Genomic DNA, 14803 nt, shown 5'->3' with positions numbered 1-14803 from the left:
CATTAAATTATAAAAATGACCCTCTTTCATGAGTCACTAGACAAGTGGAGGGGGTGTGTATTGTCTCAGCTGCAGTGTAGCAGGATGTGCGAGACACCCCACTATGCTCTAGGGCCAGATCCCAGTTGGAGGCTTGGCTCGATGAACAGGTCCCGCTCTTCCCAGCAAATCCGTTCGAACTCAACTACCCCATTATGGTAAAACAGTGCCCTCTAGCGCCTATCAACTGTAGAGAACATGTTAGGTCGAAGCAGTGAATGACATAGACTTATCCACTCATCTGGCCAATAATAACTCATTTTGGAAGCTTAGGTGAACCCGAACTTCCTCCTCTGTGTGGCATGACTGTTTGTTTTGGGTCACTGTGGCCCTTTTGTTGGCTAGGGCTAGCCTTTGGCCCCATGTTTGAAAAGTGAACAAGACCCCACTCACTTAGAGGGAAAGATGTGTGGGTACTCTCACGGGTCTGGGGAAGAATGAAAAGAGCACTTTGGCATATGAGAGAGAGAAAGAAAGAGAGAGAGAGAATGAGAGAGAGAACTAGAGCGAGAAAGAAATAACAAAACACAGATCTGAAGTGAAGGGAACTGTCTGGTAGTTTCATCACTACCAGAGTGTATCACACAGCAGCAGATTGGTCATCCTGTAAGCAGAGAAAACAGGAGCAAAAATGTACTCATCTACTTTCTGACTTTAATTTATTGTCATCTCTAAACAAGCTGTTATATACATGTTCATGCTGCTGTTACACCCATCATTGCATGAAGAATGTAATATACAGTAAAAAGCAAAAATGTACTTCAAATAACTTGTTTCATTTACCAAAGACTTTTCCAATCTTTTGATCACTGAAACATCAGGATGGTCATTCATTCAGTCTGGAATACATTGTTCAGTTGTCTTATAAAACACTTGGCTAGCATAAGAGGAGGGAATGGGATGTACCACGGCTGACACAACAGGGATAAGACAAGAGTGAGAGAGGGAGTACCCACAGTTCACATACTGTATACTGATGGCATCCTCAGGGCAGAACTATACTCTGCTGAAAGCTCCCAGTGCCAAAGTCATGGGGTTTTATCCTCTTTCTATAGAGAGAAAGACTAAGTGAATAGGCCCTCTGGAGAAAGTGTATTTTCCCTTTGACTTCAACACGAAGGGTTCTTGTTCGTAATGAAGTGTTGGAGTGTCTAGTGTGTTGAGAGGGGTATGTTCTGTGGTGGTGCCGTTGTGGTGGGGTATTTTTGGCAGTAAAACTTAAAATAAGGAGGGGAGTGATGTCTGGTTCATTGAGTCAGCCTAGTTTCATTTTGTAGGACTAACGATGGGTGGGATTGATGAAGTCTTCACACAGGACGACCTTCATCTCTCCCGCTTCTTGACCAGAATGAAAAATCCGCCCAGGTCACGAGGTAAGATTGCTGCCAAGTATCTGGGTCAAAAACAGAGAGAGAGAGAGAGAGAGAAAGAACGCAGGGGCAAACAAACAAAGCGGCTTTAGAAAACATGGACCCTCTCCACGTGAATCAATATTCCATCCTTGTCCTAACTGTTGAGCAATGAGGCCAACTCACAAAAAGAGAGAGGCAGAGAAAGTGGGTAAGAGAGAGGGAGGGGTGAGGGGTGTCATAGTTTGGGCAAAAGCTGTGTTAAATAGTGAAGTAACCTGACTCGGAGTATCACACACTAGGGATTTGGACGGAGGTTTGAGGTAAGTGTTGAACAACTGTTTATTAAGATGCATATTAAAATATGAAATGTGTTTTTTTAATGTAAGTTGTGCGTGAGTAAATTACATTATAGTTAGATAATGGGGAACATCGAGGGTGATAAAAATGTCCTTTTCTACTTCAAAGCCATCTTTGATAAATTATTAGAACATTATCTTTGGACTATGAAATACTTTGTTCTTCTCCACATCAAAACTCACATCCGCCTGATGAAGACAGACACCTATTATATTCTAAAATAATATGAGACATTTATGAAAAACAAGTCAAATAAAAGTGAAGAGGCATACTATCTGCTTTAGACAGACCAGAGGTTCTCAAACTTTTTATGGCCGGGACCCGTTTTGTGATAGCAAATTCATCAGGGACCCCTTTTGTGATAGCAAATTCATCAGGGACCCCTTTTGTGATAGCAAATTCATCAGGGACCCCTTTTGTGATAGCAAATTCATCAGGGACCCCCTCATAATCAGACTACAAGTTTTACTACAACTTCGGCACTGTATGGTCAGACAAACCAAGTAAAAGGCCCTTGTATGGAACATTTAAAAGATCTGCCTCTTGGCATTGGATAACTGTTTTGTTGTTGCAGCTGTATAGTTAATATCCTGCAATTCTACACATTTATCATGCAATAAGACAGAGAGAAAAAATAGTAGTTTTAAACCTTAAATTACAGTGCATTTATGTAAAAAAAAATGACCTTGTATTCTATTGTATTGAACCTTCTAAACTTATTCCACGGATCCCTTGGCTAAAATGTATTTAATCTTTTGTTGTTAGTAATATTCATTTAAAAAAATGGACATAATGTACCTCCGTGGACCCAACTTTGAGAACCCCTGACATAGACAGCATGATGTTCAGGAAAGCACATTGTTGTATTGTTTTGAGGGACATAATGCAGCAGCAAAGAGGGCTTAGAGAGCTAGAGTTGGAGAGCTAGAGTTAGAGAGCTAGAGTTAGAGAGCTAGAGTTAGAGAGCTAGAGTTGGAGAGCTAGAGTTAGAGAGCTAGAGTTGGAGAGCTAGAGTTGGGGTGCTAGAGTTGGGGTGCTAGAGTTGGGGTGCTAGAGTTAGAGAGCTAGAGTTAGAGAGCTAGAGTTAGAGAGCTAGAGTTAGAGAGCTAGAGTTAGAGAGCTAGAGTTGGAGAGCTAGAGTTAGAGAGCTAGAGTTGGAGAGCTAGAGTTGGGGTGCTAGAGTTGGGGTGCTAGAGTTGGGGTGCTAGAGTTAGAGAGCTAGAGTTAGAGAGCTAGAGTTAGAGAGCTAGAGTTAGAGAGCTAGAGTTAGGGAGCTAGAGTTAGGGAGCTAGAGTTGGGGAGCTAGAGTTGGGGAGCTAGAGTTGGGGAGCTAGAGTTGGGGAGCTAGAGTTAGAGAGCTAGAGTTAGAGAGCTAGAGTTAGAGAGCTAGCGTTAAAGAGCTAGAGTTAGAGAGCTAGAGTTGGAGAGCTAGTTAGAGAGCTAGAGTTAGAGAGCTAGAGTTAGAGAGCTAGAGTTAGAGAGCTAGAGTTAGAGAGCTAGAGTTAGAAAGCTAGAGTTAGAGAGCTAGAGTTAGAGAGCAAGAATTGGAGAGTTAGAGAGCTAGAGTTAGAGAGCTAGAGTTAGAGAGCTAGAGTTAGAGAGCTAGAGTTGGAGAGCTAGAGTTGGAGATCTAGCATTAGAGAGCTAGAGTTAGAGAGCTAGAGTTGGAGAGCTAGAGTTAGAGAGCTAAAGTTAGAGAGCTAGAGTTAGAGAGCTAGAGTTAGAGAGCTAGAGTTGGAGAGCTAGAGTTGGAGATCTAGCATTAGAGTGCTAGAGTTAGAGAGCTAGAGTTGGAGAGCTAGAGTTAGAGAGCTAGAGTTAGAGAGCTAGAGTTAGAGAGCTAGAGTTGGAGAGCTAGAGTTGTAGAGCTAGAGTTAGAGAGCTAGAGTTGGAGAGCTAGAGTTGGAGAGCTAGAGTTAGAGAGCTAGAGTTAGAGAGCTAGAGTTAGGGAGCTAGAGTTGGGGTGCTAGAGTTGGGGAGCTAGAGTTGGGGAGCTAGAGTTGGGGAGCTAGAGTTGGGGAGCTAGAGTTAGAGAGCTAGAGTTAGAGAGCTAGAGTTAGAGAGCTAGCGTTAGAGAGCTAGAGTTAGAGAGCTAGAGTTAAAGAGCTAGAGTTAGAGAGCTAGAGTTAGAGAGCTAGAGTTAGAGAGCTAGAGTTAGAGAGCTAAAGTTAGAAAGCTAGAGTTGGAGAGCTAGAGTTGGAGAGCTAGAGAGCTAGAGTTAGAGAGCTAGAGTTAGAGAGCTAGAATTGGAGAGCTAGAGTTAGAGAGCTAGAGTTAGAGAGCTAGAGTTGGAGAGCTAGTTAGAGAGCTAGAGTTAGAGAGCTAGAGTTAGAGAGCTAGAGTTAGAGAGCTAGAGTAAGAGAGCTAGAGTTAGAGAGCTAGAGTTAGAAAGCTAGAGTTGGAGAGCTAGAGTTGGAGAGCTAGAGAGCTAGAGTTAGAGAGCTAGAGTTAGAGAGCTAGAATTGGAGAGCTAGAGTTAGAGAGCTAGAGTTAGAGAGTTAGAGTTAGAGAGCTAGAGTTAGAGATCTAGAGTTGGAGAGCTAGAGTTGGAGAGCAAGAGTTGGAGATCTAGCATTAGAGAGCTAGAGTTAGAGAGCTAGAGTTAGGGAGCTAGAGTTGGGGTGCTAGAGTTAGAGAGCTAGAGTTAGAGAGCTAGAGTTAGAGAGCTAGAGTTGGAGAGCTAGAGTTAGAGAGCTAGAGTTGGAGAGCTAGAGTTGGGGTGCTAGAGTTGGGGTGCTAGAGTTGGGGTGCTAGAGTTAGAGAGCTAGAGTTAGAGAGCTAGAGTTAGAGAGCTAGAGTTAGGGAGCTAGAGTTGGGGAGCTAGAGTTGGGGAGCTAGAGTTGGGGAGCTAGAGTTGGGGAGCTAGAGTTAGAGAGCTAGAGTTAGAGAGCTAGAGTTAGAGAGCTAGCGTTAAAGAGCTAGAGTTAGAGAGCTAGAGTTGGAGAGCTAGTTAGAGAGCTAGAGTTAGAGAGCTAGAGTTAGAGAGCTAGAGTTATAGAGCTAGAGTTAGAAAGCTAGAGTTAGAGAGCTAGAGTTAGAGAGCTAGAATTGGAGAGTTAGAGAGCTAGAGTTAGAGAGCTAGAGTTAGAGAGCTAGAGTTAGAGAGCTAGAGTTAGAGAGCTAGAGTTGGAGAGCTAGAGTTGTAGAGCTAGAGTTAGAGAGCTAGAGTTGGAGAGCTAGAGTTGGAGAGCTAGAGTTAGAGAGCTAGAGTTAGAGAGCTAGAGTTAGGGAGCTAGAGTTGGGGTGCTAGAGTTGGGGAGCTGGAGTTGGGGAGCTAGAGTTGGGGAGCTAGAGTTGGGGAGCTAGAGTTAGAGAGCTAGAGTTAGAGAGCTAGAGTTAGAGAGCTAGCGTTAGAGAGCTAGAGTTAGAGAGCTAGAGTTGGAGAGCTAGTTAGAGAGCTAGAGTTAAAGAGCTAGAGTTAGAGAGCTAGAGTTAGAGAGCTAGAGTTAGAGAGCTAGAGTTAGAGAGCTAAAGTTAGAAAGCTAGAGTTGGAGAGCTAGAGTTGGAGAGCTAGAGAGCTAGAGTTAGAGAGCTAGAGTTAGAGAGCTAGAATTGGAGAGCTAGAGTTAGAGAGCTAGAGTTAGAGAGCTAGAGTTGGAGAGCTAGTTAGAGAGCTAGAGAGCTAGAGTTAGAGAGCTAGAGTTAGAGAGCTAGAATTGGAGAGCTAGAGTTAGAGAGCTAGAGTTAGAGAGTTAGAGTTAGAGAGCTAGAGTTAGAGATCTAGAGTTGGAGAGCTAGAGTTGGAGAGCAAGAGTTGGAGATCTAGCATTAGAGAGCTAGAGTTAGAGAGCTAGAGTTAGGGAGCTAGAGTTGGGGTGCTAGAGTTAGAGAGCTAGAGTTAGAGAGCTAGAGTTAGAGAGCTAGAGTTGGAGAGCTAGAGTTAGAGAGCTAGAGTTGGAGAGCTAGAGTTGGGGTGCTAGAGTTGGGGTGCTAGAGTTGGGGTGCTAGAGTTAGAGAGCTAGAGTTAGAGAGCTAGAGTTAGAGAGCTAGAGTTAGGGAGCTAGAGTTGGGGAGCTAGAGTTGGGGAGCTAGAGTTGGGGAGCTAGAGTTGGGGAGCTAGAGTTAGAGAGCTAGAGTTAGAGAGCTAGAGTTAGAGAGCTAGCGTTAAAGAGCTAGAGTTAGAGAGCTAGAGTTAGAGAGCTAGAGTTAGAGAGCTAGAGTTGGAGAGCTAGAGTTAGAGAGCTAGAGTTGGAGAGCTAGAGTTGGGGTGCTAGAGTTGGGGTGCTAGAGTTGGGGTGCTAGAGTTAGAGAGCTAGAGTTAGAGAGCTAGAGTTAGAGAGCTAGAGTTAGGGAGCTAGAGTTGGGGAGCTAGAGTTGGGGAGCTAGAGTTGGGGAGCTAGAGTTGGGGAGCTAGAGTTAGAGAGCTAGAGTTAGAGAGCTAGAGTTAGAGTTAGAGCTAGAGTTAGAGAGCTAAAGTTAGAGAGCTAGAGTTAGAGAGCTAGAGTTAGAGAGCTAGAGTTAGAGAGCTAGAGTTGGAGAGCTAGAGTTGGAGATCTAGCATTAGAGAGCTAGAGTTAGAGAGCTAGAGTTGGAGAGCTAGAGTTAGAGAGCTAGAGTTAGAGAGCTAGAGTTAGAGAGCTAGAGTTGGAGAGCTAGAGTTGTAGAGCTAGAGTTGGAGAGCTAGAGTTGGAGAGCTAGAGTTGGAGAGCTAGAGTTAGAGAGCTAGAGTTAGAGAGCTAGAGTTAGAGAGCTAGAGTTGGAGAGCTAGAGTTGTAGAGCTAGAGTTAGAGAGCTAGAGTTGGAGAGCTAGAGTTGGAGAGCTAGAGTTAGAGAGCTAGAGTTAGAGAGCTAGAGTTAGGGAGCTAGAGTTGGGGTGCTAGAGTTGGGGAGCTAGAGTTGGGGAGCTAGAGTTGGGGAGCTAGAGTTGGGGAGCTAGAGTTAGAGAGCTAGAGTTAGAGAGCTAGAGTTAGAGAGCTAGCGTTAGAGAGCTAGAGTTAGAGAGCTAGAGTTGGAGAGCTAGTTAGAGAGCTAGAGTTAGAGAGCTAGAGTTAGAGAGCTATAGTTAGAGAGCTAGAGTTAGAGAGCTAGAGTTAGAGAGCTAAAGTTAGAAAGCTAGAGTTGGAGAGCTAGAGTTGGAGAGCTAGAGAGCTAGAGTTAGAGAGCTAGAGTTAGAGAGCTAGAATTGGAGAGCTAGAGTTAGAGAGCTAGAGTTAGAGAGCTAGAGTTGGAGAGCTAGTTAGAGAGCTAGAGTTAGAGAGCTAGAGTTAGAGAGCTAGAGTTAGAGAGATAGAGTTAGAGAGCTAGAGTTAGAGAGCTAGAGTTAGAAAGCTAGAGTTGGAGAGCTAGAGTTGGAGAGCTAGAGAGCTAGAGTTAGAGAGCTAGAGTTAGAGAGCTAGAGTTAGAGAGCTAGAGTTAGAGATCTAGAGTTGGAGAGCTAGAGTTGGAGAGCAAGAGTTGGAGATCTAGCATTAGAGAGCTAGAGTTAGAGAGCTAGAGTTAGGGAGCTAGAGTTGGGGTGCTAGAGTTAGAGAGCTAGAGTTAGAGAGCTATAGTTAGAGAGCTAGAGTTGGAGAGCTAGAGTTGGAGAGCTAGAGTTAGAGTGCTAGAGTTGGGGTGCTAGAGTTGCGGTGCTAGAGTTAGAGAGCTAGAGTTAGAGAGCTAGAGTTAGAGAGCTAGAGTTAGAGAGCTAGAGTTAGAGAGCTAGAATTGGAGAGTTAGAGAGCTAGAGTTAGAGAGCTAGAGTTAGAGAGTTAGAGTTAGAGAGCTAGAGTTGGAGAGCTAGAGTTGGAGATCTAGCATTAGAGAGCTAGAGTTAGAGAGCTAGAGTTGGAGAGCTAGAGTTAGAGAGCTAAAGTTAGAGAGCTAGAGTTAGAGAGCTAGAGTTAGAGAGCTAGAGTTGGAGAGCTAGAGTTGGAGATCTAGCATTAGAGAGCTAGAGTTAGAGAGCTAGAGTTGGAGAGCTAGAGTTAGAGAGCTAGAGTTAGAGAGCTAGAGTTAGAGAGCTAGAGTTGGAGAGCAAGAGTTGTAGAGCTAGAGTTAGAGAGCTAGAGTTGGAGAGCTAGAGTTGGAGAGCTAGAGTTAGAGAGCTAGAGTTAGAGAGCTAGAGTTAGGGAGCTAGAGTTGGGGTGCTAGAGTTGGTGTGCTAGAGTTGGGATGCTAGAGTTAGAGAGCTAGAGTTAGAGAGCTAGAGTTAGAGAGCTAGAGTTAGAGAGCTAGAGTTAGGGAGCTAGAGTTGGGGAGCTAGAGTTGGGGAGCTAGAGTTGGGGAGCTAGAGTTGGGGAGCTAGAGTTGGTGAGCTAGAGTTAGAGAGCTAGCGTTAGAGAGCTAGAGTTAGAGAGCTAGAGTTGGAGAGCTAGAGTTGGAGAGCTAGAGTTGGAGAGCTAGAGTTAGCGAGCTAGAGTTAGAGAGCTAGAGTTAGAGAGCTAGAGTTGGAGAGCTAGAGTTGGAGAGCTAGAGAGCTAGAGTTAGAGAGCTAGAGTTAGAGAGCTAGAGTTGGAGAGCTAGAGTTAGAGAGCTAGAGTTAGAGAGTTAGAGTTAGAGAGCTAGAGTTAGGGAGCTAGAGTTGGGGTGCTAGAGTTGGGGAGCTAGAGTTGGGGAGCTAGAGTTGGGGAGCTAGAGTTGGGGAGCTAGAGTTAGAGAGCTAGAGTTAGAGAGCTAGAGTTAGAGAGCTAGCGTTAGAGAGCTAGAGTTAGAGAGCTAGAGTTGGAGAGCTAGTTAGAGAGCTAGAGTTAGAGAGCTAGAGTTAGAGAGCTAGAGTTAGAGAGCTAGAGTTAGAGAGCTAGAGTTAGAGAGCTAAAGTTAGAAAGCTAGAGTTGGAGAGCTAGAGTTGGAGAGCTAGAGAGCTAGAGTTAGAGAGCTAGAGTTAGAGAGCTAGAATTGGAGAGCTAGAGTTAGAGAGCTAGAGTTAGAGAGCTAGAGTTGGAGAGCTAGTTAGAGAGCTAGAGTTAGAGAGCTAGAGTTAGAGAGCTAGAGTTAGAGAGATAGAGTTAGAGAGCTAGAGTTAGAGAGCTAGAGTTAGAAAGCTAGAGTTGGAGAGCTAGAGTTGGAGAGCTAGAGAGCTAGAGTTAGAGAGCTAGAGTTAGAGAGCTAGAATTGGAGAGCTAGAGTTAGAGAGCTAGAGTTAGAGAGTTAGAGTTAGAGAGCTAGAGTTAGAGATCTAGAGTTGGAGAGCTAGAGTTGGAGAGCAAGAGTTGGAGATCTAGCATTAGAGAGCTAGAGTTAGAGAGCTAGAGTTAGGGAGCTAGAGTTGGGGTGCTAGAGTTAGAGAGCTAGAGTTAGAGAGCTATAGTTAGAGAGCTAGAGTTGGAGAGCTAGAGTTGGAGAGCTAGAGTTAGAGTGCTAGAGTTGGGGTGCTAGAGTTGCGGTGCTAGAGTTAGAGAGCTAGAGTTAGAGAGCTAGAGTTAGAGAGCTAGAGTTAGAGAGCTAGAGTTAGAGAGCTAGAATTGGAGAGTTAGAGAGCTAGAGTTAGAGAGCTAGAGTTAGAGAGCTAGAGTTAGAGAGCTAGAGTTGGAGAGCTAGAGTTGGAGATCTAGCATTAGAGAGCTAGAGTTAGAGAGCTAGAGTTGGAGAGCTAGAGTTAGAGAGCTAAAGTTAGAGAGCTAGAGTTAGAGAGCTAGAGTTAGAGAGCTAGAGTTGGAGAGCTAGAGTTGGAGATCTAGCATTAGAGAGCTAGAGTTAGAGAGCTAGAGTTGGAGAGCTAGAGTTAGAGAGCTAGAGTTAGAGAGCTAGAGTTAGAGAGCTAGAGTTGGAGAGCAAGAGTTGTAGAGCTAGAGTTAGAGAGCTAGAGTTGGAGAGCTAGAGTTGGAGAGCTAGAGTTAGAGAGCTAGAGTTAGAGAGCTAGAGTTAGGGAGCTAGAGTTGGGGTGCTAGAGTTGGGGTGCTAGAGTTGGGATGCTAGAGTTAGAGAGCTAGAGTTAGAGAGCTAGAGTTAGAGAGCTAGAGTTAGAGAGCTAGAGTTAGGGAGCTAGAGTTGGGGAGCTAGAGTTGGGGAGCTAGAGTTGGGGAGCTAGAGTTGGGGAGCTAGAGTTGGTGAGCTAGAGTTAGAGAGCTAGCGTTAGAGAGCTAGAGTTAGAGAGCTAGAGTTGGAGAGCTAGAGTTGGAGAGCTAGAGTTGGAGAGCTAGAGTTAGCGAGCTAGAGTTAGAGAGCTAGAGTTAGAGATCTAGAGTTGGAGAGCTAGAGTTGGAGAGCTAGAGAGCTAGAGTTAGAGAGCTAGAGTTAGAGAGCTAGAGTTGGAGAGCTAGAGTTAGAGAGCTAGAGTTAGAGAGCTAGAGTTAGAGAGTTAGAGTTAGAGAGTTAGAGTTAGAGAGCTAGAGTTAGAGAGCTAGAGTTGGAGAGCTAGAGTTGGAGAGCTAGAGTTGGAGATCTAACGTTAGAGAGCTAGTGTTAGAGAGCTAGAGTTAGGGAGCTAGAGTTGGGGTGCTAGAGTTAGAGAGCTAGAGTTAGAGAGCTAGAGTTAGAGAGCTAGAGTTGGAGAGCTAGAGTTGGAGAGCTAGAGTTAGAGAGCTAGAGTTGGGGTGCTAGAGTTGCGGTGCTAGAGTTAGAGAGCTAGAGTTAGAGAGCTAGAGTTAGAGAGCTAGAATTGGAGAGTTAGAGAGCTAGAGTTAGAGAGCTAGAGTTAGAGAGCTAGAGTTGGAGAGCTAGAGTTAGAGAGCTAGAGTTAGAGAGCTAGAATTGGAGAGTTAGAGAGCTAGAGTTAGAGAGCTAGAGTTAGAGAGCTAGAGTTGGAGAGCTAGAGTTAGAGAGCTAGAGTTAGAGAGCTAGCGTTAGAGATCTAGAGTTAGAGAGCTAGAGTGGGGGTGCTAGAGTTAGAGAGCTAGAGTTAGAGAGCTAGAGTTAGAGAGCGAGAGTTAGAGAGCTAGAGTTGGAGAGCTAGAGAGCTAGAGTTAGAGAGCTAGAGTTAGAGAGCTAGAGTTGGAGAGCTAGAGTTGGAGAGCTAGAGTTAGAGAGCTAGAGTTAGAGAGCTAGAGTTGGAGAGCTAGAGTTGGAGAGCTAGAGTTGGAGAGCTAGAGTTGGAGAGCTAAAGTTGGAGAGCTAAAGTTGGAGAGCTAGAGTTAGAGAGCTAGAGTTAGAGAGCTAGAGTTAGGGAGCTAGAGTTAGGGAGCTAGAGTTGGAGAGCTAGAGTTGGAGAGATAGAGTTGGAGAGCTAGAGTTAGAGAGCTAGAGTTGGAGAGCTAGAGAGCTAGAGATAAAGAGAGCTAGAGTTAGAGAGCTAGAGTTAGAGAGCTAGAGTTGGAGAGCTAGAGTTGGAGAGCTAGAGTTGGAGAGCTAGAGTTGGAGAGCTAGAGTTGGAGAGCTAGCGTTAGAGAGCTAGAGTTAGAGAGTTAGAGAGCTAGAGTTAGAGAGCTAGAGTTAGAGAGCTAGAGTTAGAGAGCTAGAGTTAGAGAGCTAGAGTTAGAGATCTAGAGTTAGAGAGCTAGAGTTAGAGAGCTGGAGTTAGAGAGCTAGAGTTGGGGAGCTAGAGTTGGGGAGCTAGAGTTAGAGAGCTAGAGTTGGAGAGCTAGAGTTGGAGAGCTAGAGTTGGAGAGCTAGAGTTGGAGAGCTAGAGTTGGCAAAAAGCTGGTTGGAGTGTTTGCCCCTTCACAAGCCAAAGCTAATCGTTGGTTTCGACAAATAACAAATATTTAGTTGAAGTTTATGCAAACGTGCTATTTAAAAAAAACATTGATTTTGACTGACTGTGTTCCTCAATGTCTTCCCCAGATTCCTGTGTGCAGCTGGACTGGAATAGAACTCTCACAGGCAAAATGATGCATCCTAAGATGAAGTGGCTGTTTCTGATCCAACTACTGCTGATTGAACAGGCTCTGTGTAGAACACCAACCCCCCCTGCTCTGAAGAACACTCCGGCCTTCAAGACCTCTGTCTTAGGGGAGGGGGACACTATCAAAAAGGGGAAGCAGTTGCTCCTTGGGTCCCAGACCCAGCTTGGTCTTCCATTAGGTGCAGCGGAGAGTGCGGCCCCTGAAGAGTGGGTGGTGCAGGATGAGGCCAGGGCACAGTCTGCTCAGCGTGTCGTCACCACGCTCAAGGCCAAGCTGCAGGGCAGAATCCTCATCCAGGCCAACACCAGCTGTGAGGAGTTGCTGTCTGCCTCCACCCTGCAGGACCCCTCCTCCGCCCTGTTGCCCCGGGAGCTCCTGGGCCTCTCCCTAGTGCCCGTGCTGGTGGTGGCAGGCTGTCCTCGGGAGGCCCAGACCCTGGTGCTCAGGCTGTACAACCTGCTGGGGGTGGAGGACACTGAGGAGCTCCTCATAGAGGTGGAGAGTCTGATGGCGAGTGGAGCACCCCATCCCAGAGCCACAACACCCCCTGCCTCACATGTGGGGAAGGTCCAAGCAGAGCGCCACCTCCAGGCAGTGATGTTCAACATCCAGCAGCTGGCCAGGGCTGGGGAGGGCCATAGGGGACAGGGGGCCTCTGGAAAGGGGAAGCAAGAGCAGTGTCAGGGCTGGACCAGGGTGAATGGGACCCTGCTGTTAGGGGATGCGATGGAGGGAGCCACAGGGGGGCTGGAGGAGGCGATAAGGGCCTGTGAGAGCCAAGGGTCCATGTGTGCGGGTGTGTCCCGTAACAGAGGGCAGTACCAGGCAGTTCTGAAGCTAGGCAGCCGGGTGGTGCCTTCTGAGGACTCTGACTCAGAATGCTGGATTCGACAGTGCCAGGTGCAGGAGGAGAAGTCACCTGTGGCCTCAGGGCGGCGGGCGGGGCGGGCGCGCCGCAGCCCCCAGCGGAACTGCGTCAACAAGAAGGAGGAGCGGGTGTACAATGTGGTGGAGTGGATCCCTGTCGTCAGCACCCTTTACAACCTGGGCACGGCCGTCTACTACACCTCTGTCAACTGCTCCGAGATGGCCAAGGAGAGAGCCATCCTCAGCGCCGTCGACCTGGGCACAGACGCCCTTATGGCCGTCACTGGGGGAACAGTGGGTGTAGCGGGCTACGTTGCCGGGGCAGGCGTGAAGACGGGGGTGAAGGCTGGGATCAAGTACCTGCTGTCCTCCATGAAGCAGCAGGAGGACCTAATAGTTAATGAGTACAGTTGGGAGGAGGGAGTCATGACCATACAGTAAATAGCCTGGTAGGTAGTCAGATATGATTTTGCTTCAGCCAATGGCATCATAAAGAGATGTGGCGACCAGGAAGTGGTCTCAGGGAACCCCTGAGTCAACCCTCTTAGACCACCTTGACCTCTCCTCCACCCCATCCTCTCAACCCAAACCCCTCCTCTCCTCCTTCAGCATTATTAGTCAGGTCAGACTCAATTTCCACCTCTGATACTTCAAGTGCAGGGACTATTGTAACGGTACTACTAATCAGTTGATGTGTTGTTGTTCTGCCTCCTCTGGAAACAGATGGAGCAAATTTCAAGCTGGCTATTTGTAAAAATGTAAACTCATTGATTTATAAGCAACTTTTCATTGGCATGAAAGTGTGCAACTGCCCTTGAAAAAAAAAATCATTGATTGATTAAATTATCATTCTAGCTAGTTGTTTTTTTACGACTACTTTTGAGTGTCTTCTTTGACCAAATCCATAACTTCATCATTATATCAGGTAAGAATGAGTCATGACTGATTGAATATAAACGTTTAGCTTAGTCATTGCAAAGGAATTCACAACACTTTTCCAGAGCCTTTCAATGTGTTTTTTTTTCACTGCAAATTGATTGGACAAAACACAGGTAGGGGAGAGGGGGTAAGTTGAGACATTTTTTACATTCTGCATCACTCCGTCAAGAGAAATATAGTATTCTTTCTAACAAAGATATCTACATATATTTCAGGATGTTGTGTAACCCTGGAAATAATCAGAATTCATGGAAACATGAACGTTTTTTAAACATAGCTTGTCCAAAAAAAGGTATCTTGGCACAATTTACCCGGGTATGGGGTAATTTGAGCCACGAAAGGGAGTAAGTTAAGCCGCCTACACATTTCTGTACTGAATTAAATATAACCACTACCTTTTTAAAAACATGTCTATCTTTATTTCCGAAACACAATTCAACACGTTTTTTTTGTCTTTGAATCATATTAAGCATCTTTGAACACAGGCTTAAGACCTAACAAAGACTTTGTACTTTTTTAAAACACTTTTAACATGGGCCAGGCCCTGTTGTTACCTCATCTCCCAGCAATAATACCTTGCATTATGTCTGAGAAGAAAACTTGCTCAACTTTCTATTAGCTCAACCATTGGCTCAACTTACCCCAAGGCAAACATGTAGACTACATTATATTTGCCCACACAGTTACAAGGATGCACTTTTATGCTAAGTTTAGGACCTCATATTGAAGTTTATAAAGACCCCAACTGATGTATAGAACAATCTCAAAATTATCTACTTTGGTTTAGACTTGGTGAAAATCCGTTTTTTGGACCTAACTTGCTTACCTCCTTTTCCATGTGGTTTCTTCCATTACAGACTACATGAAATGATGACCTCCTCCTAAATATTGGTCAAATTATACATTTTGTGTTTCCCAACAATGCAGAGAGAAAATACAAATATAGATATTTTTAAATGATAACATGAGGAATAAATACACAATGAGTAATGTTAACTTGGCTATAAACATGGGGCACCAGTACCGAGTCGATGTGCAGGGGTACCAGTTTATATTTTATTATTTTATTTCACCTTTATTTAACCAGGTAGGGAAGTTGAGAACAAGTTCTCATTTACAATTGCGACCTGGCCAAGATAAAGCAAAGCAGTTCGACACATACAACAACACAGAGTTACACATGGAGTAAAACAAACTCAATAATACAGTAGAAACAAGTCTATATACGATGTGAGCAAATGAGGTGAGATAAGGGAGGTAAAGGAAAAAAAAGGCCATGGTGGCAAAGTAAATACAATATAGCAAGTAAAACACTGGAATGGTAGATTTGAACTGAAAGAATGTGCAAAGTAGAAATAAAAATAATGGGGTGCAAAGGAGCAAAATAAATCTATTAAATAAATACAGTAGGGAAAGAGGTAGTTGTTTGGGCTAAATTATAGGTGGGCTATGTACAGGTGCAGTAATTTGTGAGCTGCTCTGACAGCTGGTGCTTAAAGCTAGTGAGGGAGATACGTGTTTCCAGTTTCAGAGATTTTTGTAGTTCGT

The 14803-nt window shown here is 45.1% G+C and overlaps 1 protein-coding gene across 1 annotated transcript; it reads left to right on the top strand.

Annotated features, from left to right (window-relative positions):
* Positions 1-1384: 1384 nt before the first annotated feature.
* apof (apolipoprotein F) lies at positions 1385-13174 on the top strand. Its single transcript, XM_021609930.3, has 2 exons — positions 1385-1711; positions 11388-13174. Exon 2 carries the CDS (start codon positions 11432-11434, stop codon positions 12755-12757), a length of 1326 nt encoding a protein of 441 aa, XP_021465605.3. The 5' UTR covers positions 1385-1711; positions 11388-11431; the 3' UTR covers positions 12758-13174.
* The last annotated feature ends 1629 nt before the right edge of the window (positions 13175-14803 follow it).

The sequence above is a fragment of the Oncorhynchus mykiss genome, chromosome 7 (genome assembly GCF_057628025.1).
Source record: "Oncorhynchus mykiss isolate SJ-2025 chromosome 7, ASM5762802v1, whole genome shotgun sequence".
NCBI lineage: Eukaryota > Metazoa > Chordata > Actinopteri > Salmoniformes > Salmonidae > Oncorhynchus > Oncorhynchus mykiss.
The sequence above is the reverse complement of the archived record's forward strand: the minus strand, read 5'-3'. Positions and strand labels throughout refer to the sequence as shown.